This window comes from Macrobrachium rosenbergii, chromosome 41 (genome assembly GCF_040412425.1).
Source record: "Macrobrachium rosenbergii isolate ZJJX-2024 chromosome 41, ASM4041242v1, whole genome shotgun sequence".
NCBI classification, from domain to species: Eukaryota; Metazoa; Arthropoda; class Malacostraca; order Decapoda; family Palaemonidae; genus Macrobrachium; species Macrobrachium rosenbergii.
Window position 1 is genome coordinate 84921314 of NC_089781.1, and position 26793 is coordinate 84948106.

Here is a 26793-nt window from a genome sequence, read left to right on the forward strand (position 1 = left end):
ATGGAGGGAGTATTCTAAATATAGTTGGGAGACGACACATGCTATTACTACCATTAATAATAATAATAATAATAATAATAATAATAATAATAATAATAATAATAATAATAATAATAATCATTATGTTTACTTCAAGGCCATATACAAATACAATATGCTGACATCAAGATGATGTTACAAAATACAGTTAGACTTAAAAACGTAAGTACTGACAGCTCTGTCATCATAAGATACTGATGATAATTATACTAAAAAAACTATTTCTGCTCATAATAAACTATTTAATAATAATAATAATAATAATAATAATAATAATAATAATAGTTCACTTGTATACATAAAATGTTAGCCTCAGTAAAGATGATATATCAGTTGTTAAAAACAACAACAACAACAACAACAACAAAAGTAATAATAATAATAATAATAATAATAATAATAATAATAATAATAATAAAAATAATCAACAGACCAGACTTGACGCTGATTGACAAAACAATATATCAGAATTGACGCTGATTGACAAAATCAAGAAGAAAGTATCACTAGCTGATGTCCCAGTACCATGGGACACCAGAATGAAAGAGTATCAAGACCTGAAAATAGAAATAAGAAGAATATGAGATATGCCAATGGAAATTGTACCCATAATCATAGGAACGTTAGGCACGATCCCATGATCCCTGAAAAGGAATCTGGAAAAACTAGATGCCGGAGTAGCTCCAGGACTCATGCAGAAGAGCGCGCTATTAGGAACAGCGCACATACTGAGAAAAGTGATGGACTCCTAAGGAGGCAGGATGCAACCCAGAACCCCACACTATAAATACCACCCAGTCGAATAGGATGACTGAGACAGAAGCAAAAAAATTAAGAAAATAATAATAATAATAATAATAATAATAATAATAACACGAAGAAGAAGAAGAAGAAGAAGAAGAAGAAGAAGAAGAAGAAGAAGAAGAAAAGAAGAAGAAGAAGTTCTGTTAAAAAGAATGGCAGCGTCAGTGGAACTGACTTTATACAAGATCTTTTCAATCCTTATTATTCCTTTTCTTCGAGGCTGATCTCTGCTAAGAGCTGGCCGATATACACAATCTGGATAAAGGGGAAAGACAATAGCTCTGAATGTAATCACTTTATTCAGAACTACTGGCTCTTCCCTTTATAGAGAGTATATATATCAGCCGACTCTTGGTAGATATCAGCCTTGAAGAACAGGCGCAGTAAGAGGAATTGAAAAGACCTTGCATAAAATCATTTCCACTGATGCTGCCATTCTTTTTGACAGAGCATGCGTAAAAGAGGGTCTACTCCCTTCAAAAAAAAAAAAAAAAAATAATAATAATAATAATAATAATAATAATAATAATAATATAAAGTGACAAATAACGGTACACAAAAAGACAAACAATAATAATAATAATAATAATAATAATAATAATAATATATATATATTAATAACAATAATTCGCAAGAGCCACCAACCTTTAATTAAGGTAAATAAATTATTTTAGATACTGTAAGGACACAACCTGACAACAATTAAGTTGCCGACAATAACGATCGAAGTGAGGCATCGAAAAACATAAAAACGAAACAAATCATTAAAATGCAAAGTCTCATTTTCCTACCCTTGCCAAATTTTAAAAACCTCCTATTCAAGATGTCTCGCACTAGCGGGCTGTAGCTACTTCGTAGCCTGATAATCAGACCCAGGCAATGATCTTTAAATTATCTAGGATATAACCTACGAATATCCCTGTCAAAGCAGCGTTGACACTGCGGTAGCTATTCCGTAATGAGGATTTCATCCTTAACTCAGCTTTTAGGAGATGAAAGAAGCCGAGATTGCCTTTTTCTCATGAGCCACCCCCGATGTTAGACAAAATTGCTTTCTGGAAAAGCAGTCTATTTTCGGGAGGCTGGGAGGGGGAGGGGAGGAGGGAGAGTGGAGGGGAAAGTAGGGGGATAGCGTGTCTCATATCACAAATGGTTGTTGCACACCTCCCATGAAGTATGAGAAGAAGAAGAAGAAGAAGAAGAAGAAGAAGAAGAAGAAGAAGACTATATCAAGCATTCGTGAACACTACAAGATAGAGACGTTTCATGCTTGCACGAGGATACAGAACAGCAAGGGCCCAATGCAGGACTCTACAGGGGTCGGATAAATTTTGTGCCACGCAAGTTCCGTCAATTATGGAAATGAAAGCTTCGAGCTGTGCCTGCGCCATGGCCCCAAAATACATGACAAATTTGATTTACTTTCCGCCTTTTGTTTCATTCATGACGAGTCACACGGCAGAAGAATTTCCGACCGGTATTACGTAAGGTGCATCATAAACTCGATAAGAAGAAAACAAGGTCACATAGGAAACCAGACCAATGGTTAGGAACTGCCTTTGTATACATTTTTATTTCTTGATGGAAGTACAATCTCTCTCTCTCTCTCTCTCTCTCTCTCTCTCTCTCTCTCTCTGTGCGTGCGTGAGTGTGTGTGTGTGTTACATTTCATAAAAATCTTTAAAGAATATCTAACTTTCAAATACTTGAAGCTTATATTAACAAAGTGAAAAAAAAACAAATAAAATAGAAAAAGTATTTTCACAAAAGGTCACCTTAAGAAAACCACAGATCTCTTAAAAGAAATGAAACCAATTGCGAGTGTTACAAAGAGCCAAATACAGTAAATTTCTCAAAGCTACTAAAAAAGACAACAGCACAGCGCACTTGTTACAAAACCAACGACAAATGACGCGGAAAATATATCAGTAGCGCCGACAACGCAACTCTAGCGGACGGAAGATGTGATAAAACACGTAACCTCTTCAAACAAACACCTCTCAGCAGTCATTACGGTGAGCAATTGAAAAGTAATCATTCTTTCACTGGCAATTTCCATAAGAAGTTCTTATTCTCATTCCACTCAACCCCCACCGGGGCCTTTCCGTTCCCTCTAGACACCGTCATCATACCTGGTCCACCCATCCTCAGCAGGAGGTCATGCCCACCTCGCCCTATTAGCTCAAGTTCTTCCCACCTTCAGGAATACCCTTCGTTTCTATTTAATATGGCTGGTGGAGGAGGAGGGGGAGGGGGTGGTATAAGTGATTGTAAATGTGGTTGATGATGATGATGATGAGGAGGAGTAGGAGGGGAAGGAGGAGGTAGAAGTGACTGTGAATGTGACTGATGATGAGGATGAGGGAGGAAATATGAGAGGGGAAACTGGTTGAGAAGGATAAGGATGTTACGATGGAGGAGGAGGAGGAGGAGGAAAGGAAAACAATGAATAGGCTAACAGAAAGGAGAAAGAGGATGAGCTTAACATGAAAGAGAAGAGCGAGGCGGAGGTGTATGAGGAAGGTTCAAGGGGCGGAGGAGGAGGAGGAGGAGGAGGAGGGACGGGAGAATGAGCTTGGAGATGAAGACAGAGGATCAGCAACGCAGGCGAGCACAATCACACATCAAAAGAGGCGCAAGCCCTTCTTCAAGTCTAATTGTTGCAAAGGCAACAGCGCAAGAAAGCCCTCGGGTTTCAAGCGGGATGAGAGAAGTATTCCGGCGATGTACCGAAGGTACGCCGCGCAAATCCGATTAATGGATTGCCTCGAGTGTAAAGAAGCGTTCTCAAAAGGCTTTTGGTCGCGAATTAACCGGATCCAAAAACAGGGAGGAGTTCTCTCTGTTCCTTTCGGGAACTGGTTATCTCTGACGCTCGTTCTCTGCGCACAATTAGGAGTAAAAGAAAATTAAACGAAAAAAATAATAAGATAATAAATTATGCACCTCATGAACATCGCCTGTTTGCTTCTCTCTTTGTTTTTTACGAAATAAATAAACAAACACAAATAAATAAACAAACACATAAACAAACAAACGGGATAAAAAATACCATGCAAGAAAACGGAACACAAAAAATAAGCAAATGAAAAGGAAGCATCAACCTGCGGACGGAGCTTGAAAAAATATCAGAAACGAAATTTCCCCTTTTCCCATTTTGAGAGAAAATCCGGACTGGATCATAAACATGGTCGAGTGAAGCGAGTAACACTTTATTAACCGGTGCAACTCGATCCCGAAGGGGTGGGGGCAGGGGCAGAGATAGAGAGTGGTCCCTCCGATCAACTGACCGTGGCGGCAATATTCCGACAGCTGCTGGGCTCTAATGTGGCCAGTATGCTAAGCTACCGACGGAGGCTCCTCGGGCCAGCCACAGGGGCACCAGGTAAACGGCAGGGCAATTTCCATAAAACGGTAAAACGGGAACAGACTTACTTGCGTCTTACCGTGCCCTAAGTCACACCGACTCTCAGTAAATTTCTAGAAAAATATTGCAAAAACTACTGATATTTATAAGTGTGAACACACTGGTATAAAATCAAGTCGAAATGGCAGTTATCTTAGTGAGACAGATTTCAAAGGGTGAAATGAGTTCCTGTGAATACAACGGGGGTAAAAACGGTAAGTTAGATACACATGAAAATAATATGAAGGTACTAATAAAAAATATATATTATTAAGTGTGTGAGAAATAAGTAAAAAAATCAAGAAGGCAGAAAGAAAATACGGCGGAAGTGCTATGGCTAAAGTCTAAAAAATGTTAAATAACATGACTCTGCATACTTAAAAACACAAATAAAAAAAAATTCTAGGAAATTTTCCCCTTGGTGCAGACTCTGCAGTAGGTATTAAAAAGAGTACCAAAAGAAAAAAAGCTAGCCTTCTCAGCAAAGAAACCCATCCAATTCGCATAGCATCTGGAATAGGTCTGGAAGAGGACTCAGTCTTCTAACCCCCTCCAAATGCTCAAAAGTATGACGGAATTCGGGGGAACAATATCCGGGCATATCCGTAAGGCAAATCCATTACTGCACAGACAAAACACACAAAGAACATCCCCCCCGTTTCCAAAGATGAAAGCAAGGCACTTTGATGGGACCATTTCCTTCTGATATGAAAAAAAAAAAAAAAAAAACTTGGGCAAAAATAGCAGGGAAGAGTTGGGATGGAATTTCATGCACGAAATGCAACATGAATGCATGAAATGAACAGACAATTTAAATGAAATGAATTATACACTCACACACAAACACACACACACACACACACACACACACATATATATATATATATATATATATATAGTTCCAGTCATCGAAGCCACACTCTTCTGAGAAATGGATCTATATTATACTGTATGCATATACATATATGTACATACATATATATGTGTGTATACTGATATTCAGTTATCAGAATACTAGATCAAATAAGAGAAGTACTTTAATAAACATACACAAGTATTTTTCCTCAACTTTCCCGTAAATTTCTCTTACTTAAGTCTAGTGTTCAAAGCCATTTATTTTTGCTGCTTCTTAAAACTACATCCTAATTTACAGCCATGCGCTCTGTATCAATGTTTCGGCGTCGGGGGGAATTTACCTAAGCTATCAGTTGATAAAAACATGCTTTGCTTGAAATGTTTTGAACAAAGCAATCCGTACAAACTAGTTCAAGCAACATGGAACAAACTTAAAAACCATTAACTTTCTTTATAAGCTAAAAAGGAATGGATTTTCTAAACTAAGATGGCGTTACTTTCCAAGCAGTGGCAACCCCCCCCAAAAAAAAAAAACACTAGCGTTTGACGTAAAGTAAAAAGGCATTAACTTTTTAAGGCAACTCCCCACAGCATAGTTTTCAAAAGGGAAAAGTGAAAAAACAACGTGAACATTATAAATGGAAAATAAACACACTCATACATACATATATATGATTTATAATATATAATATATATATGTATATATATATTATATAATTATATATATATAGCCTATATATAATTATTATATATTATAATTTATTTCTTCCTTTAAACTTGCAACAAAACTCACATATGATGGACAGTGATCAAGAATTATGATTTTGTCCACGTGCAATAATAAGTCCCATAAAAACATAGTAAAGTGTTCACATTTTGAAAATCTGCCTTTTATCGTCAATATTATAAGCGAGAGGCCGTGCAAAATTCAACGGAAAACCGAACAAAGCGGCATTTTCAAAGAACTCAGCAATCAGATCGTAATGAGATTTCCTTGATGCTAAAAAATACGTCTGATCAAAGGAACTAGATTTCGAGTTCAGTAATTAGGCGATGAAGATAGGCGCCATCATCAATCCAAGTATTCTTCGAAATATCAGTGACCTATTTTTACTCTGAGAGAGAGAGAGAGAGAGAGAGAGAGAGAGAGAGAGAGAGAGAGAGAGAGAGAGAGAGAGAGAGAGAGAATTTCATACATTCCACTGTAAAAAAATTATATGTCCTGGGTTCAACTCGATATATATTTTCTTAGATGTTGAATGTGAATTGAAACAAACTACATGAGTGTATTCTCTCTCTCTGTCTCTCGGTCCTTCCCCTTCATCAATAGACAGTTTGAAAGGCAACCACACATGCAAGAGACAGAGAGAGAGAGAGAGAGAGAGAGAGAGAGAGAGAGAGATTTAAATATGATCATCAAAACAGATAAAGAGATACGTTTTGAGAGAGAGAGAGAATTTAAATATGATTATCAAAACAGATAAATAGATACGATGAGAGAGAGAGAGAGAGAGAGAGAGAGAGAGAGAGAGAGAGAGAGAGAGAGAGAGAGAGAGAGAGAGCGCATCATCCTTTCCACATGACATCATCCCATCCAAACAAAATCCTGAATGCCGAAGTGGGCACCGCGCAGGGCAGATGATCCCACCTGCTGGAAAGAGGAATACATCAGAATACCGAACAGGTGTGGATTATGCAGAGGCTCTTGCTTCCAAGAGCGGAGCTTTCAGACAATACCGGAGAATTAGCTTAAGAATAAGTGGGGAGGATCTACGGCATTGAACGATTTTCTGGGTATGGAGGTCAACTTCCCGTTTGTTTCACGCAGGTCTCGGTTAAGTTGTTTACTTGACCTTTCTTTTTCAATACGACATACTTCGCCCTTTACTGGTTTTTTGTTTGTTTGTTTGTTTATCGTTTTCACTGTAGAATACCTCGCTCTATTTAACTTCTATCCCTCCGTTCATTTTCGCCAGAGAATAGCTAACCCATTGACACCTACCTCTCTTTTCCCCGTTTCAATAAGGAATAGCTCGCCCTTCAAATGGCAGTATACTTCCATTTTTTTTACTTTTCATTAAGGACTATCGTCCTTAATTTGCAGTACTTTTTATAAGCTGGTCATCGTCCTCTTTTTTTTCTTAAAATAGTTCGCTCTTATTTTTTTCTTACAACTAATATTAGCTATATATATATATATATATATATATATATATATATATATATATATATATATATATATATATATATATATATAACTATACTATATATATATATATATATATATATATATATATATATATATATATATATATATATATATATATATATATATATATATGACTATTTATCACATCATATATACAATCAGAAAGCTACAAACGTCCTTTAATATCCAACAAGAAGTCTACATGTTACCGAAGGGGAATTTTAATTGATAATAAGTCCACCGTCCCGTGGGGTGAACCAGCGACGGACGAGGAATCAGGACTACAGTGACACACTAACCATTCGGCCACATATATATATATATATATATATATATATATATATTTAATATATATATAATGATACCTATACCCTTAATAAGGTCTTCCCATTTTTTAATATTCTTCCATTTAATTCTTCCATTTATCACAAAGGAAATAAGCACGTCCTTAATAAACAGATCCAGTTCCAGCTTCCTCCTTTGTTTAACACCGCTCAATCAGCAATGTAGTATCCTTCCCTATTCCTAATAAATGACCCAGCGTAATCCATCAAAAATGTATTATCCGGAATATTCCAGTGTTCAGACATGGCAAATAGTACATGCAGTTCCTGCATACTGCATTGCAAAGGCTGTCAATATGCATGACGCTTGCATTAGGGTGTGTATATATATGTATATATGTATGTGTGTGTATATATATATATATATATATATATATATATATATATGTATGTGTGTATGTGTGTGTGTGTGTGTGTCATATTTAATCCGCAGTTAAGTTATATATTATAGTTTCATGTCATACACCACCCGAATAAAATACGGTTTGATTACAAATTGCGCTTTCATGCTACGCGAAGTTTTCCGAAAAAAGAAATCCTTCTATTTTTAAAGCAGAGGCCGATGGGTGGGGAAATCCAACGCCCGAAGGATACAAGTGAAAACGGGGGAAATTAAAAGAGTGGGGCTTAACCCAAAAGGAAAAGACAAAATTGCCTCTAAGAATCGAGTCATCCACCGAGGTCCCATTAATCCACACAGACAACACACACACACATATGCAGGCATACCACCCCTAGCCCCCATGGAGGACAGCATTGCCTCAAAATTCCACTATTTAAGAAATATTTAGTAACTCTCTTGAGCACTCCGTAATGTTTGTATTTCACTAATATTTACATATGCATTTAGGTAGACACATAAATACGAACTTGAGTCTCTCTCTCTCTCTCTCTCTTTCTCTCTCTCTCTCTCTCTCTCTCTCTCTCTCTCTCTCTCTCTCTCTCTCTCTCTCTCTCTCTCTCTCTGTGAGGCAAATGAAAAAAATCTTAATTGTTTGGTAAACTCCTTAAATGCTATTAAACAATGGAGAAAAAGAAACCAATTTAGAGAAAATCTCTTACACAAATAAAATAAAAAATGAAAATAAAAGGTAGAACGACAATACAGACATACATAGGCAGATACGAAGTTTGGTCTCTCTTTCTTTCTCTTCCTCGGACAGATAAGATTAAACTTTTTTTTTTATAGCAAACTCCCTTTAGTTATTAAACTAAGGGGTAAAAGAAGAAACCAATTTAGAAAATATATTACACAAATAAATGACAAATGAAAATAGAAGGCAGAACGGAAGCACAGACATAGAGAAATTACTACTGTACTACCATGTCGAATCGTAACTCACCTCCGAAAATGATGAGACGCGAGTAGAACAACACTCTACGGATATAGCACTTAACTTTTCATTATCAATACGGTATTTTTTTTTTACACAACTTTTCATTACCAGTACGATATTTTTTTTTTTACTGTACAATTATTACTGGCTTTCAGACAAAATAGTTCACACATCAGTTTAAAATCGCACCATTAGACTACACGCCAGGGCCTAAAAAGAGGAAGGATGCAAAAAATAAACAACTAAAAGATGGGGCCAAACGCACCGTGTTTTTTTTAAATGCATCGTTTCGCGTTTAGGTGACGTCCGAGGGAATAATTTACCGCAGGAAACAGGTTTATTTAGCTCTGGGTGGGAAAACAGGAGACCGAGAACCAATATTAAAACAAAAGTACCAAAGGCGAACAAATAGCTCTTTTGTTTTTTCATCCATTCGTGTTCTTTGACCAAGGTCATTACGGTTAATCGAATGGGAACCACGTTCCAAAGTGAGGTAGATGTGTAGTGTACTGAGAGAGAGAGAGAGAGAGAGAGAGAGAGAGAGAGAGAATGGAAATGCGTAATCACAAAACCATTCGCTGGCATTATCTTAAACCCCTTTATCAGAGAGAGAGAGAGAGAGAGAGAGAGAGAGAGAGAGAGAGAGAGAGAGAGAGAGATGTACTACTAGTGAATGAAGATTAGTAATCAAGAACCATTTACTAGTATCATAATCATAAACCCAATCCCTGTAAAACTGAGAGAGAGAGAGAAAGAGAGAGAGAGTAATTTTTACTGAAGAAAACTACATTCACCCTCTTCATCCCTGCATCAAGCAAACCTCTCGAAACTTAACATCAACGACAACATCTGATTCCATTCACAATTAAAATCTGAGATTACGTACAGTGCCCATCAAGGCCGTAGTTAGAAAGAACGAAAAAGCATTCACGAGTAGCAGCTACGTTAAGAAGCCGCCCTGCCTGCCTGCCTGCCTGCCTGCCTGCCACACCAAGAAGTTTATTTTTAATATGAAAAAAAAAAAAGGGCCACAACAAACTTACGAGTGGAGAAGAAAAACCAAAGTCGAGAACTCTCGCCTGAGCGTCGGCAAACAGTTTGCTGAAAAGTTTATCTCCTTCAGATCTGAAGAATGAAGCCTGCCAGCATTTACTGGTTTAAACTGTTGCAACAATTGTGGATAATTGCACGGCAATTACGAGACATTAATAAAAAAAAAAGGCAAGATGCATTTTATCCGTGCGTGACTGAATGCAGAAACAATTAATGTCGTTTACTTTTTCATAACATTTCTGTCGCTCTGTGTGAACGTTGCGAGTTACTATTAAAGATTATGGCATAAATGCATAAAATAACTTTACGAGGGACAAGTATTCGTTAAAGTACAGACCGCTGGAACGGGCAAGTGCCTTTTCTATCCCATATTTCACCGACAGAAAAACAGGTGGGGGGGGTGCTTGATCAAGACAAACAAGAAAAAAAGTCTAATAAATATGGAAAAATAGCTAGGAAAGAAATCCCAATCCAGGCATCAGATAAGATGTTCTGTTTAGAGTTGAGAAGCATGTTCTACACATATGCTACGACTTGTCGATTTAATCCATGTAATTAAGACCCAATTTAGATAGGAAGAGGGAAGGAGATGAATAAAGTGTGCAACCACCCAGGGATTCACATATTTCTAGCCTCTTGCAGACAAAGGCAATAATTTCTCTCATTACAGAGTTTTAACTACGGGTGTTTCAGTCAACCAAAATGTGAGAGAGAGAGAGAGAGAGAGAGAGAGAGAGAGAGAGAGAGAGAGAGAGAGAGAGAGAGAGAGAGAGAGAGAATGTATTTTGCCAATTACATAATTCACAATGAAACGCTCCGGGTAACTTAATAAGCGTATACAAGCGAAATAAAAACCTTGCGTTTATAAAGACCGTGTGTGTGCGTGCACGTTTTAGTAGAAGAGAGAGAGAGAGAGAGAGGGAGAGAGATAATATGCTATGCTAGTTACATAAATCACATACAAATACTACGACTGGATTAATATATATTCATTAGCAAATTTAAGCTCTTTATAAATGAAAATGATCCTCTGAGAGAGAGAGAGAGAGAGAGAGAGAGAGAGAGAGAGAGAGAGAGAGAGAGAGAGAGAGAGAGAGAGAGACGAACCGTCTGTTGACATTTGCAGCTTTTATAAAATAGGCGACACTATGAAGGTCCCATTCTGCAGAAACATGGCGCTGTTTAATGAGGTCAAACAGACGAAGGCTTGAGAAACAAACACTTAAAATACTAATTTCATCTCACTTCTGTGCTTCCAGAGAATTAAAGACTAAAAATTGCAAAGAATTAATGATGAAAATTGCAAAGAATTAAAGACAAAAGGCAAAGAATTAAAAGTAAAAATTGCAAAGAATTACAGAAAAAACTATATAAATTGAAAACAAAAACGGCAAAGAAGTAATGATAAAAAATTAAGAGAATTAAAGGTTAAAAATTGCAAAGAATCAAAGATGAAATTACAGATAAAAATTGCGCTCAAAATGCTTAGAGAGCTACAAAAATTGATCGCATAAGAAATGTATAAACAGCCCAATACATTAAAAAATTCATATAATTCGAATATTATGGCACAAAAGCAGGCATGAATACTAAATACGAAGATCGACACTCGATCCTTAAACCGTTCACGCAATACAAAAAAAAGGACCGTGTACTATGAAGATCTTAGTAGCACTATACACGAAACTCGAGTGTGGTGTTACACAAATCGTTTTAAGATCTAGTACCGGTCTTCGTTTTTCATACTCCTGCATCTTTTTGTGTTATTTTTATCACACGAATTTTTAAAAATGTATTGGTCTGTGCTCTCATACTTCTTTATATGATCAATTTTTGTAGCTCACAAAACGTTCTGAGCGCAATTTTTATTATAAGGATATATATATATATATATATATATATATATATATATATATATATATATATATATATATATATATATATATATATATATATACATACATACATATACATACAGATATCTATATATCTATCGAATGAAAATTTTAAAACACGATATGTATGTATATATACATAATATAAATATATATATATACATATACATATACATATACATATACATTATATATATACCTATATATATATATATATATATATATATATATATATATATATATATATATATATATATATATATATTTATATATATATCATATATGTGCTTAAAATTTTCATTCAATAAAACACATAATTATTTAAAAAGATATTAAATTACTCCTACAACCATTTTTGTGCCACACAAAAATTTATTATGAAAATCATTTATGAAAACCGAAACTAATGCATAAAAAATAAAGATGCTAATCTCCCTAGGAAATTTATGAGCTACGTAAATTTTGATTGTAGGAGAAAAATGACACGAATAAAAAAATAGAAGATGCTTAACTACCTCTAAAGAGGTTTGTGCTCTATAAAAATGTTCCTGTAAGAAAAAATAAAGCAAGTAAAAATAATAAACCACTGAAGTACAAAGCATGTAAATATGATACACTATCTCCAAAAAAGATTCATTTGTTGCAAAAATCTTACTGCCAGAAAAAAAAGATAAAAAGCATGAAAGTAAAAAAAAAAAAAAATTACGCTAACCTACTTCTCAAAATGTCTTGTGTGTGCTACTAAAATTTTTCATCGTTGGGGGAAAAAAAAGTGAAATTTCTTCTTTCGGAGAATAACTCGCTAATTAAGCCCCGTCTGACAAGGAACCTCATCAGCGCAGCATCTTCAGCTCGCAGGCAAATATAAATTGAGATGATTTTTCGAGTGGGGATTACGCCCCGTATTCCGAGCGTTAATCACTTACGGTCTCAAACTCTGGATGATTATACCTCTTCCTTCTCTTCTTCCTCCTCCTCCTCCTCCTCCTCTTCTTCCTCTTCCTCCTCCTCCTCCTCCTCCTCCTCTTCTTCTTCTTCTTCCTCCTTCTCTTCTTCCTCTTCCTCCTCCACCTCTTCTTCTTCCTCCTCCTCCTTCTATTCTCTCTCTCTAATTCTTCCTCCTCCTTCTCCTCCTCCTCCTCCTACTTTTTTCTTCTTCTTCTTTTATGCCCTCGTGTACTTCAGTTACTGAATTTATGTATTCATACCGACGTCGCAAAGGGGAGGTACTCTGACCTCCCGCAATAGGAATGGGAGATATCAAGTACGCAGTGAATTACTGCGTAAATCAGTATAATAAAATCTGGCGCATTAAGCTAAGAAAGGCAAAAAAATATCAGAATGAAAGATCAAAAGGGATTTTCAAGTAAAGGCCAAATGTTAAACTATCCATAAATCAAGTTAAATTAATTGTTTAAAGTTAGTATATACTAGATAAAAACTGTCACATACTGGAAAAGGTCTATTCAAGATCTGCAGTGTCGATGAAACTGAAACTCATTCTCTCTCTCTCTCTCTCTCTCCGAGACCAAAGCAAGACATCGCTTAACAGAAGATTGTGGCGTCTAAGGAGCACCTCATCAACCCGGTTCAAACGAGGCATTCTCCTCTCCGTAACAGCTAATCGTCAGAATTTCGGGAGTCCTCAGACAACTGATAATGCGTGAATCAGAATTAATGGAATCCTCCAAGGCAAGTGAGGGAACGGGGGGTTTCTCGCACAGGCGCTGGGGGCAAGATCGGGTTTAAATGAGGGTAAATGAGGGCGTTTATCTATCTCACCATTTATCTATCTCTCTTTAGAGGGCTTGTCTGTCTGGCACCGTAACCCATATACTCATACATGCATACAAACGTTACTCTCGTCGAATATAAACATAATAATCCAATCGACAAACAAATTGTCTAATAACCCAGTCCCTTTTCTTACTATCTCCACTGGAGGTTCATAGATATGCCCGCATCAGCTCGTACAAAGGGCCACTATAGACACAAAGGGCCACTACGGATACAAAATGCCACTATGGGCCCCACTGTGCAAATATATCCTTCAATGACATTTATTGGAGTGCGCTCTGAAATTCTTTTAAATGCACAGCAAGGTTTCGCTCCTGACTTACTTCGACAGTTAATAAGCACAGGGCATTTAGACAGGCAACATAGTAAGCTTACGCTGAAGTTTAAAAGGCAATTTGAAAGACTTCATTCCATTCATAGTTAATCAATACCTCACAAACATTTGAAAGTACATATTTAGAATCTACTGGGTACGTTTTACCAGATACATCTGGGCACCGTGGTTATTAAAGTTGCATCTGAAAGGACGTTTACTAGGTTTCCATAATTTATCACTATCATGATAATTAATCGTAAGTTAGAGATGCATAAAGTGATAGGAAAATACATTCAGCAAACCATTTTATACATTAATTAATAACTTATCTTTCAGCACACAAATGTCATCTAATTTTCTGTACTGTACACTGTTTTCGAATACTGTACAAGGCGGGCTGTGTAGGAAAGCATGCAGTCAGTAAATTCAAAAGCTACTTGGCAACTTAACTATCTTGTACACAAATGCAATCTGATTTCCGGTAATGTACACTTCTTTCGAATACTTTACGTCTAGGCCGGCAGTATATTTAGGTATATAAATGTATTTCTGGTATGAACCATAGTACCCATACAAAACACAACTTTTATTTTATTTATTTATTTATTTCTTTTTTTTTTTGTACTTACGTGTAGAGTGGCATGTTTGGGCACGGTACCGGAGTCCTGTGCCCGAACGCACAACCAATAGCGTGCGACTGTCTCCCGGTCTAGCCATGCCGATGTGTAGATGTCGCCTGCAGAGAAAAGAGAAATCGATTAGGGTGGTTACAAAAAAAGTTAAGTATATCTTAGTTTAACCAGACCACGGACCTGGTTAACAGCTCTCCTAGGGCTGGCCCGAAGGATTAGATTTATTTTTACGTGGCTAAGAACCAACTGGTTACCTAGCAACGGGACCTAAAGCTTATTGTGGAATCCGAACCACACTATGACGGGAAATGAATTTCTATTACCAGAAATAAATTCCTCTAATTCAGGGTGGTTACAAAGTACAAACAATGAAAACCTGTTATCCACAGGAATCTAAACGATACTTCAGAGTTCTCTGGCACTCAATTTATGCAAATTCTGAAAAATTAATGAATGGTATTATAATGAAATACCAAAAAGATATTGAAAAGCGCTGGAAACATACTTCCCTCAAGCCGAATCGGGAAAAATGTGAAACCATTTTTTTAATCTTGATATCGTTATCCCAAGCAAAGAATAATGACTATGAAGAAAACGTGGACAACGCGGATGATGAAAAAGTAGAGAAAAATAGTTCACAAAAATATTCCATATAATCACTGACAATTTGTTTCAGCTTTGAAATTCAATTAGCTTTAACTAAAGAAAATTAAACTAAAATACGAATATGAAGCTATCGACTGGACCTTAAAATCTTGGGGGGGGGGGAAACTCGTCAGAATATTTATCTATAAAATGAAAATGAACAAATGAACTGAATAAAAACAACAACAGTACTCTTTTGCATGAAAATGAAAGCGAACCATTCATAAAGAGCAGGAAACACCGAGCATGATTTTTGATTATGAGAAGTTCTTCTGGCAAACAAAGGGTTAAATAATGTTTAGTTGAGTAAAATATTGTTTAAAATCCTTATCATTAAATACAACGATGACTTATTTGTCGGTGAAACAAAAATGGCTCCTTAATGTTTTGTAGCATAAAAACTCCTTTCTATTAAATCATAATTACAATTTCTTCAGAGTAACTAAAATGGGATTACACGCCATTACGCAACAGTGCTTAAACTGCGTTAAATATAAAAGGAGGAAAATGGTCTAAGACTGTGAGAGAGAGAGAGAGAGAGAGAGAGAGAGAGAGAGAGAGAGAGAGAGAGAGAGAGAGAGAGGAATGTTTTTTCCTCGCAAGAAGAAAACCGAACTGAAGGAAACTAATGAAGACAGAGTGTCAGCACATTCCCTTCGCTCGGCGCAACATAGAACCCTTTAAACCTTCATTTACGTACAAAGGTTTGTTTCCTCTCTCCCAAAGAGAACATTAGAATACTGATGAAGACGGTCCTGACACGTGCGCGTGCGCACACAGAGACATACTCACTCACTCACAGATACACAAACGCACACACATACTGCCCCTGTTGGTTCTGGCCTGGATTAAATTTATTTTCTGGATTATTTATTTCCTTGGGCAAAGTTTTCGATTAAAATAGAAACAGGTAAAAAAAAAAAACATACACAAACACTTCTGTCCGACTGCTCTGAACTCGATTTGATTTACAAGCTCTTTAATGAAATGTTCTGATTAAAAATGAAAAGATTAAAAACGTTCAATATTGCTGTACTCCACCAAGCAAGTTTTTTTTATGCGAACAAACACATAAACTCACAAACACACACATACACCCCACATAAATATTATATCACTTTCCTTTCTTTACTATAAACTGCAAACGTTTTCCTGTACATAATGCAATTACATATACATAATATAATACCTCGATTTGTGTTTCAATGTATGATTTTTTTTTTGTGCACGTATGTATACAGTGAATGTGTTTGTGCAACGCTGTATTTCCAAACCGACCTGCCATCAGTTTGTATTTGTTTGTTGCACAGCTCGTTAAGGATAAAAATGTGCTCTGAAATTTACTATAGTTTAAGAGATTTTTCGTGTTGAGACCCCTTCCTCTCTCTCTCTCTCTCTCTCTCTCTCTCTCTCTCTCTCTCTCTCTCTCTCTCTCTCTCTCTCCGACCTGCCATCAGTTTGTTGCACCACTCATTAAGGCTAAAAATGTGCTTTTTGAAATTTACTATAGTTTAAGAAATTTCTCGTGTTGAGACCCCTTCCTCTCTCTCTCTCTCTCTCTCTCTCTCTCTCTCTCTCTCTCTCTCTCTCTCTCTCTCTCTCTCTAGCAACATTACATTATTACATTATGCGTTCCACAGAGACAGCTTACCTGATCATGATTCCTTTCTAAATAATTTGAATATTTCATAAGTATAAGTACGGAGCTCTCGATATGATGAATTTGGTGCCTAAAACTTCATCTTTAATTAAAAATAGCTCATCAATCTTGTTTTATAGTATGGTTAAGTGAATTAATTAATTACACATAATTGTCTGCAGCATTTATATGCATATTCAAATACGGGCATTCATTTATTTTTTTCACCAATAAGCTTATTTGATGATAAAGTTGGGGTGCAACAGAGAGAGAGAGAGAGAGAGAGAGAGAGAGAGAGAGAGAGAGAGAGAGAGAGAGAGAGAGAGAGAGAGAGAGAGAGAGAGAAAATTATATTCTTACTTATTTATTTAAAAAATAAAAAAAAATAATGAAAGTCTTTTAGTTTCTGAGCAACGTTAAAAGAGAATGCTTAAGGGTACAGACTCGAGTTTCCGATCGACTATAATACTGTAATATTAGAGCGGAGGGAACGCCATTAGTTAAACTGCAATCAATCATTTCTCCCAAACCCCCTTTAATGACCCGTCTCGTCTCGTCTCGTCTCGTCTCTCTCTCTCTCTCTCTCTCTCTCTCTCTCTCTCTCTCTCTCTCTCTCTCTCATTATTCGTGAAGGCAAGTGTTCTTGCATAATGTCCCTATATCGCACACAGACTACGGGCATCCATTTTCCACTGGGAAAATTTTAAAACCAAGAGTATTCTATTTTTTTTTTTACTTTCTCGATGCTGAACAACTGATCAACTTTGCAGCAGAGCAGCACTTGTTATTTTATCATTTTCAAACAATGTTTACATTTATGTTCATAAATTCACGACCTGCAGAGCCTGGTTCACTTGGACATAATGTAATGATATAAAAATATTATTTTCATTCTTTATAACCTATGCTCTCTGAATGCTTTATGCAATTTATGGAATAATTTCAGTTTGTATGTAATAATATTACAACTGGTCGAATTTATTAAATATTCTAAGCTTGATGAAGCATCCTCATTATATGCAGCTTTTTGCATTCATCTACCTACAGATTTCTTTCACAATAGATCAGTCTGGTTTTCACCATTTTGATTAAATATCATAAAAAATACGGAATTATGGCTTGCATTTTGCTGATGTTGTTGTTGTTGTTGTTGTTGTTGCCCTACTTGTTGCTGGTCCCACCCCCGCCCTCTATGAATGCCTTCTTTGAAACGAAAGCCAATTTTTTTAAAGTTACAACAAATTATTTTTTCGTTTAATTAGCTATCTTTTTTAATACTTAGCAGTTATGAGTACTGAAATCATCTATTACTTAGGTTAGTGCTTGTATGTTTGCGTCAAAGGCGAATGGCAAAGAAATGAGGGAAAGCAAAGCACCTGAATAGAAAGTGAAGAGCGAAAAGAAAGTAGAAAGCCTCTGCCAATATAAGATGTAAGGGAAAGAAATAGAAAGCCTCTGCCAATAAAAGTTGAGAGGGAAAGAAAAGGTTGCTAGGCGCATAAACGCACACTTGCCTGTGTATGTGTGTGTGTGTGTGTGTGTGTGTGTGGACTAGCGTACGGGCAAGGCCCTACTACTGCCCAGTCGGTCGGACGAGGGGAAATTCAATTGTGTAAATGAAACCATTAAATTCTCCCTTCAGCCAATTCGTTATCCCGGGGGACACATAGCTCAGGCCCATATAAAATGGCTGGCCGTTATCACTTGCAGCCAGACCTATACATGGACGGAAGTGTAACGGAAAAAAACTGTCTTTAATTCTGTTGTTGTTTTCTCACTTTTATTTGCCCGTATATTTGTGGGTATCTGAGTATTTACAGCTAGCGCTTGTCGAGGCTACTGTGCTTACAGGTTGGAAATACAAACGGCCACCTCTCTCTCTCTCTCTCTCTCTCTCTCTCTCTCTCTCTCTCTCTCTCTCTCTCTCTCTCTCTCTTTCAATTATATATATATATATATATATATATATATATATATATATATATATATATATATATATATATATATATATATATATATATATATATATATATATCACTAAATAGCGCGACAATATATTCACATATAGATATATAAAAATAATATATATATAGCGCTTTCCTGTTATTAGAAAATGTGTTGAAATAACACTAAAAGCTCTTGGTAATATATTTATTTTTCCAAAGACTTGGAAAAATAAATATATATATATATATGTTATTAGAAAATGTGTTGAAATAATATATAGCTCTTATATATATTTATTTATATATATATATATATATATATATATATATATATATATATATATATATATATATATATATATATATATATATATATATATATATATATATATATATAAGACAATTTCAATACAGTACTTTGCAATAATATATTAACAATGAAACAAAAAGATCCATAAGCTATGCAAGACAGGGATATTTAAAGAAAGTGTAATAAAGTAAAACGAGCGTTATCGGGCATACATAAACCGAAAGATATAAACAAACAAATAAATATCAAAAGCTCGGCATAAGTCGGATGCCAAACACTTACTTTAGCGGTTCAAAATTAAACTTGGCGCTTCGCGAAATTCCAGTTCATTAGCGCTCAACCGATGACATTAACAGAGCTCGGTCCCAAAAGCTAACGGAATAATGACTAAGATAAATTTGGATGATTTACTCACCATCAATATTAATTTCCTTCCTCATTTACGGGAGACTCGAAATCAATTTGGCCTGTTTACATTCGACTTCGTTCCGTGTTGCTGATTCCCTGATCTTCGAACTCCAATTCTTTTTATTTTTCTATCGCTGTTTTTTTTTTTACCTTGACTGGGAACTCAAACTTGATATACTTTCATCCAGTTTATCTATTCAATTTCTACATAAACCTATTTTATAACCCAAACTTGATGTACTTTAATAAATTTCATTCATTTAATTTCTATATAAATCTATTATTTTTAACTCAAACTTGACTTACGTCAATCAATTTAATTTAATTTCTATATAAACCTATTTTTTAAATTCAATATTGACATACTTTAATCCGTTTTATTCATTTAATTTCTACATAAACCTATTTTTTCCACGAACTCAAACTTGACATAATCAATTTTATTATTTAATTTCTATATAAACTTGACACACATTAATCCATTTGATTGATTAAACTCTTATAAAAGTCTAATTTTTCCACGAACTCAGAACCCAGCCCTGAACGCCAGCTTATTTAATTCGATACTGTTCCGGGTTCCTTTTCATGACGGGGAACACAGGAGCGCCGGCCCCCCTTCCCCTTCCCCCTTACCACTGCATGCATTTGCCGTTCCTTAAACGAATAAGCCAATTATAACGCGCGCCACTCCACCTGCGACAACCTTCTTGTTTGCGCCGTCTGGTCTCTGTGTATATCGCAAAGCCTCAGTATTTGCAGAGCCCAAGAACAATTCCTATTACTCTGTTTATAAATCCAGATATGATCAGGCTCCCAAACGTGAACTGTGCTCTCCTCCTTCCCCACACTCCCAACTCCTTCCCTCTCTCTCTCTCTCTCTCTCTTTCACACACACACACATGGCTCTCTTCTCTCTTTCTCTCTCTCTCTCTCTCTCTCTCTCTCTCTCTCTCTCTCATGGCATAAACACATACTTCTTCATGTATGATAACTTTTGTTTATTTTTCTCTTTCAACAGAAAAGCTGTATAGGCCTACGCTACTTTACTAAGACTTATTCTCTCTCTCTCTCTCTCTCTCTCTCTCTGAGTCTTCTCTCTTATCTCTCTCTCTCACAAACACTTATACACACACACAAACGCTTGTACACACACACTTACACACACTGGCATACACCCATACTTCATGTATGATTATTTTTGTTTATTTTCCTCTTTTAACAGAAATGCTAAATAAAGGCCGCAAACACGAATTCTTACTTTATAAAAATAAGACTTCTTCTCAAATCATGAGATGTGCATTATAGGCTATTTCATATTCGGGTTATTCTACACTAAATTATCTTTCTCTCTACTCTCTCTCTCTCTCTCTCTCTCTCAAAAATTGAGTCTTACATCTACATTATCTCTGCATTTCTCTATAAATACAATTATTGTACACTCATTGCTTAAAAAAACTAAACCATTAAAATGTTTTCTCTCTCTCTCTCTAATCTCATCAGCATCACTCTCTCTCTCTCTCTCTCTCTAAACATCTCTCTCTCTCTCTGTTATACATCATGATTCTCCTGCATTTCTCTCTAAAAACAATTACTGTTTTAATAATAATAATAATAATAATAATAATAATAATAATAATAACACTCACTGCTTCACTAAAACTGAACCAATAAATGGAACGGGCCATCACACTCGAGTGACTGACTCTCTCTCTCTCTCTCTCTCTCTCTCTCTCTCTCTCTCTCTCTCTCGCATGTGGTGTTGCATACGACAGGAAGAAAACTAATATTTTGCACCACGGAATAAATTTGGCTCGAAACGCAAACACAAGAATTCTTCGTAAACAAATAAATAAGCACGAAATGAAAATTGGGGTGGGCCTTTCTAAACGTAGGTATAAAGATAAATATTTTCACAATAATATTTAGACGAATACTCATACTGATGTTGAGACGTGAATATTATTCGAATAATTACACGGGTTATTCTGTAATTGTATACACTGAAAGTGTAAATTATGTTTCGTATGCTACTCTCAGAAAGAGAGAATTGAATCTAATTCAATTATAGTATACAGTAACGACCAATTGAGAGAGAGAGAGAGAGAGAGAGAGAGAGAGAGAGAGAGAGAGAGAGAGAGAGAGAGAGACCAATGATTAGCAGGAAAAATAAGGAACGGAATATTATTAAATTTTCAAAAAATAATATATTCTACAAACAATTATGGAAAATGGGAAAAATCTGTTAAAAATGGTGTTGCAGCGACTAATTGGTGGAATCATCAACCAAAATACAGCATCGGCATAAATATAATTTAAAATATTGTCAACAGTAATTATCATTAAAATGTCTTCCTAATCAGTCCCACCATGAGTAATCACATCAGCATCACAAAAAAAAAAAAACTCAATAATAACAATAATATTAGTACATACGACATAATAGGCAATAAGGTGGCCACAATAATAATAATAATGATAATAATAATAATAATAATAATAATAATAATAATAATAATAAAAATAAACATCCGCAGCGTAACTTTAGCAGCCTAGTGTGCAAGAATAATAATAATAATAATAATAATAATAATAATAATAATAATAATAATAATAATAATCAATGAAGACTAAAAAAAAAAATTAACAATACTAATAAATCTAGTAATAATATTGCCACCTAGGCAATAATAATAATAATAATAATAATAATAATAATAATAATAATAATAATAATAATAATAATAATCAATGAAGACTAAAAAAAAATAAGAATATTATTATTATTATTATTATTAATAATTAACAATGCAAATAAATTTACTACTAAAGGACGATTAGCGAACGGAAACGCCACGGCAACAAACACAATATATATTCCGGCCAATAAATGGAACGGGCCATAACACACTCCCGAGTGACTGACTGCACAAACACCGAAGCAACGCCGATGTTTGCCCGGCACAGTCCTTCGGCCATCGCTTAAGCCGCCTGCTTAATCAAACTTATTAATATAGAAATGCCCCCTTCCTGATCAGCGTTCCTGTTTGCGATCGCGTCGCCTGAATTCAAATCATCGGTATTTTATAAAGACAGGCACACGCATACGAGAGAGAGAGAGAGAGAGAGAGAGAGAGAGAGAGAGAGAGAATCATAGGTCCTCTGCTTAGAGAGAGAATAGAATTTTCAAGAGAGAGGAGAGAATAATGTGCCTTCTGCTGAGAGAGAGAGAGAGAGAGAGAGAGAGAGAGAGAGAGAGAGAGAGAGAGAGAGAGAGATTTTCAGAGGGAGAATAAAATTTTAGGGAGAAAATAAGATCGTACGCCTTCTGCTGAGAGAGAGAGAGAGAGAGAGAGAGAGAGAGAGAGAGAGAGAGAGAGAGAGAGAGAGAGAGCTGAGCCTATTTTCAGAGGGAGAAAATAAGGTACGCCTTCTGAGAGAGAGAGAGAGAGAGAGATCATAGGTCCTCTGATAATATGCCTATTTTCAGAGGAGAATTAATAAGATCAGACTATAAGTAATCACATCAGCATCACAAAAAAAACTCAATAATAACAATAATATTGAGAGAGAAGGGAGAGAGAAAGAGCAATAAAACAATATATATTCACCTAAATGGCAAGAAAATAAGATCGTACGCCTTCTGCTGAGAGAGAGAGAGAGAGAGAGAGAGAGAGAGAGAGAGAGAGAGAGAGAGAGAGAGAGAGAGAGAGAGAGAGAGAGAGAGAGAGAGAGATCATAGGTCCTCTGCTTAGAGAGAGAGAATAATATGTCTATTTTCAGAGGGAGAAAATAAGATTTCTGCAGAGAGAGAGAAAATAAGAGAGAGTAGAGAGAGAGAATAATATGCCTATTTCTGCCTTCTGCTGAGAGAGAGAGAGAGAGAGAGAGAGAGAGAGAGAGATGGTCTGGGATGCAGAGAGAGAGAGATTCAGCTGCAATGGTAAGAACGCCTTCTGCAAGCCAGCTGCTAGCCGTCTACTCTCCCTGAAGACAAATCGACGAACACATAAAAATATCTAAATGTGAACAATGACTAAAAAATCAACAATAACACACCCTACAACTCTCAGATGAGTGACAATTTCACAACAAAACCAAAAGATAGTATACAATGCATTGTGACACCACCATTCCAAAGGTTACTAGCTGACTTGAGTGTTTCCTATAAAATATAACAAGAAAAGTTAATTTACATATCAAGAAGTTTTACAATTCCTGCAAAAAACCAATTATAATTGCAGTAACAAAAATTGTATAGCAGTAAATTTCAGAGCAAGAATGAAATTTTCCAACAAATTTAAAATTCAAGACCAATTAAGTGCTTACCACACAAGATATTCATCAAGAAAATTTATATTTTAAAAAAGATTATTTTAAAATTAAAAATTAAGTAAAATAAATGTTAAAAGCACACTAAGAATCACCCAGGCATAAAGTCTTAAAAATAAATCACCCTCCCCTGAACACGCAAGCAAGCAAGAAGCAAGCAAGCCAGCAAGCATTAAAAGCCTAAAGCCTTTCGCTCAAACATAAAGCTTCCGAGCCGAGGCCAAAAAAAGACCCTTTCAAAAGCTGGCCATCATTTGCCATCAGATAAGGCCAGATTAACAGAGTTGCGTAGCTCCTTCTATTCCCTCCTGCCAATTACTCTTAAAACGAGGCTCGCGGAGCGTAACAAAAGCTCCGGTAATTGGTTAACCAGAGGACGAATTTGGGTCGCCGGGAACCAAACGGAACCCAGGGGTACGAAAACGAAAAGCTGGGGGACATTCAGACGTCGGCTCGGACACTGGAGGCTGACGCTGCTGGTCTGATGGGGCGAAAATGCGAGGCAGTATCCAAGAAGCAATCAACGTCTATTAAGCGGCGGTAACTCAAGACCCGATGACATTTACATCTTCCCGAGTATTTAAGTGGCCGTAACTCGAGTCTGATGACACTTACGTCTTCCCGGCCGCGGAGGCTAACGTCCCTCTTTTTGTTGCAGAAATCACTGGTCAATGGAGAGAGCGTCTGGTGACCGCAAAGCAATCAAAACAATGATGGGCGTTGATTGAGAAGAACCATCTTGAAACGCGATCTCTTATTTACCTTGTCCAGGCAGGCTGTTCGTCTCTCCCGTTCAAAAGGTATTAAGCAATCGCCGGTCTTCAAACAAGAGATAAAAGGCAGTCCGAATGGGCTTTCAATCGCCTCAGAAGAGACAGATCTTAGCAAACAAACAGGATGCTTCAAATGATCTTTAAACGCCGTTTACGAAATCGTCCTCTTCGCAACTGTCTGCAGCGTCCATTACTTGGTTTTTTACACCAACAACAGCTGAATAAAGTGAAAACCTCTAAGCTAAAAATATCCAAGAGAATGAACGAGAATACCTCTTTTTCCTTCTTCTTCATCTTTCAAGATACGGAGGGAGGAATCTAAATACCAAAAATACCAGTAATACGGAAACAGCCTACCGTTCTTCCTATAAGATAAGAATGTAAAACTTTCTACCTAACTAATATAACATGAACACAGAAGAAACTTAACTTTTTTCCCGTCGCCCCTAAAATACAAACACCTTTCAGTATCTGATTACAGACAACCTAAGCTTCTATTAAAGAGGAATACCAGCGTCGGATAGGAAACATCCCGATCACTACAGGTCCAAGGAATGCCAGAGAAAAGATAATCTAAAACGCTCCTTAAATCCCGCCGGAAGAGAAATCGTCTTTATCTCTCGCTAAAGGGGATTACATGCCAATGAGGAAGTCAGCATGTACGGATTATAGAATCTCTCTCTCTCTCTCTCTCTCTCTCTCTCTCTCTCTCTCTCTCTCTCTCTCTCTCTCTCTCTCCCGGAAATGTAATGCAAAAGAAACGTTTGTTGAAAAGAAATAAATTATGTGATTTATAAACTTAGAAAAACTTAGAGAGAGAGAGAGAGAGAGAGAGAGAGAGAGAGAGAGAGAGAGAGAGAGAGAGAGAGAGAGAGAAATTTATCATATTTATGCATACAATGCCTATAATCTTATAACCTGTATAAAATTAATCAAAAACTCGAAAAACTAAGGAGACACACAAAAAAAAAAAAAAAAATTCATCCTGAAGTCATCAATAACGATTGTATTTCAAACCTATACATTATATACTATATAAACAAGTAAAAAATGCACCGAAGTTTCTTCGGCAGAATCTAGTTTTCTGTATAGCCGCTACAGCGTATAATCAAGGCCACCGAAAACAGATCTATCTTTCGGTGGTCTCGGTATAATGCTGTATGAGCTGCGGTCCATGAAACTTGAACCACTGCCCGGTGGTGGCCTATCCTAAATCGTTGCCAGAAGCACGGTTATGGCTAACTTTAACCTTAAATAAAATATAAAACTACTGAGGCTAGAGGGCTGCAATTTGGTATGTTTGATGATTGGAGGGTAGATGATCAATATACCAATTTGCAGCCCTCTAGCCGCTTTAGTTTTTAAGATTTGAGGGCGGACAGAAAAAGTGACAGAAAGACGGACGGACAGACATAGCCGGCACAATAGTTTTCTTTTACAGAAAACTAAAAAAAACACGCATTTGTTACTGCAACGTAAGTCCCCCCCCCCCACCATTTTTTTAAATACGGAATTTCCATAATTAAGGTAATTTCAGTATATTGAATCTTAAATAAATTCTTGTTATGCTACTGCTACTACTACTACTAATAATAGTAATAATAATAATAATAATGTTTTTAATCAGTATAACAAATAATAAATAAGCTTTGATATTTTACGAACAGTTGCAACATGTCAGCATGCTGAGAGAGGGAAGGCGCTGATAAGAATCAGTTAAAAGGATTCAACCATTTACAGTGGACACTGGTATATCAACTCTCTCTCTCTCTCTCTCTCTCTCTCTCTCTCTCTCTCTCTCTCTCTCTCTCACATAAAAAAGAATTCACCAACATTTTATACAACTGATAAAGAGCCAAGTTTACCGGCTCACAGCATATTGATACAGAGAGAGAGAGAGAGAGAGAGAGAGAGAGAGAGAGAGAGAGAAATTCATTGAGGTTCAAACAACATTAATTAGCAAAGGAAGAAGGGGAGGCAGAGAGAGCATTATCAATGCAATATCTACCCGAGAGAGAGAGAGAGAGAGAGAGAGAGAGAGAGAGAGAGAGAGAGA

At 36.2% G+C, this 26793-nt stretch overlaps 1 protein-coding gene across 1 annotated transcript in view; it reads right to left on the reverse strand.

Moving 5' to 3' along the window:
* LOC136826950 (fat-like cadherin-related tumor suppressor homolog) overlaps positions 1-26793 on the reverse strand; it is a 279927-nt gene that overhangs the window by 114078 nt on the left and 139056 nt on the right. Inside the window, 1 exon segment of the mRNA XM_067084546.1 lies at positions 14685-14791. Within this exon segment, the coding sequence (XP_066940647.1) occupies positions 14685-14791 (107 nt within the window).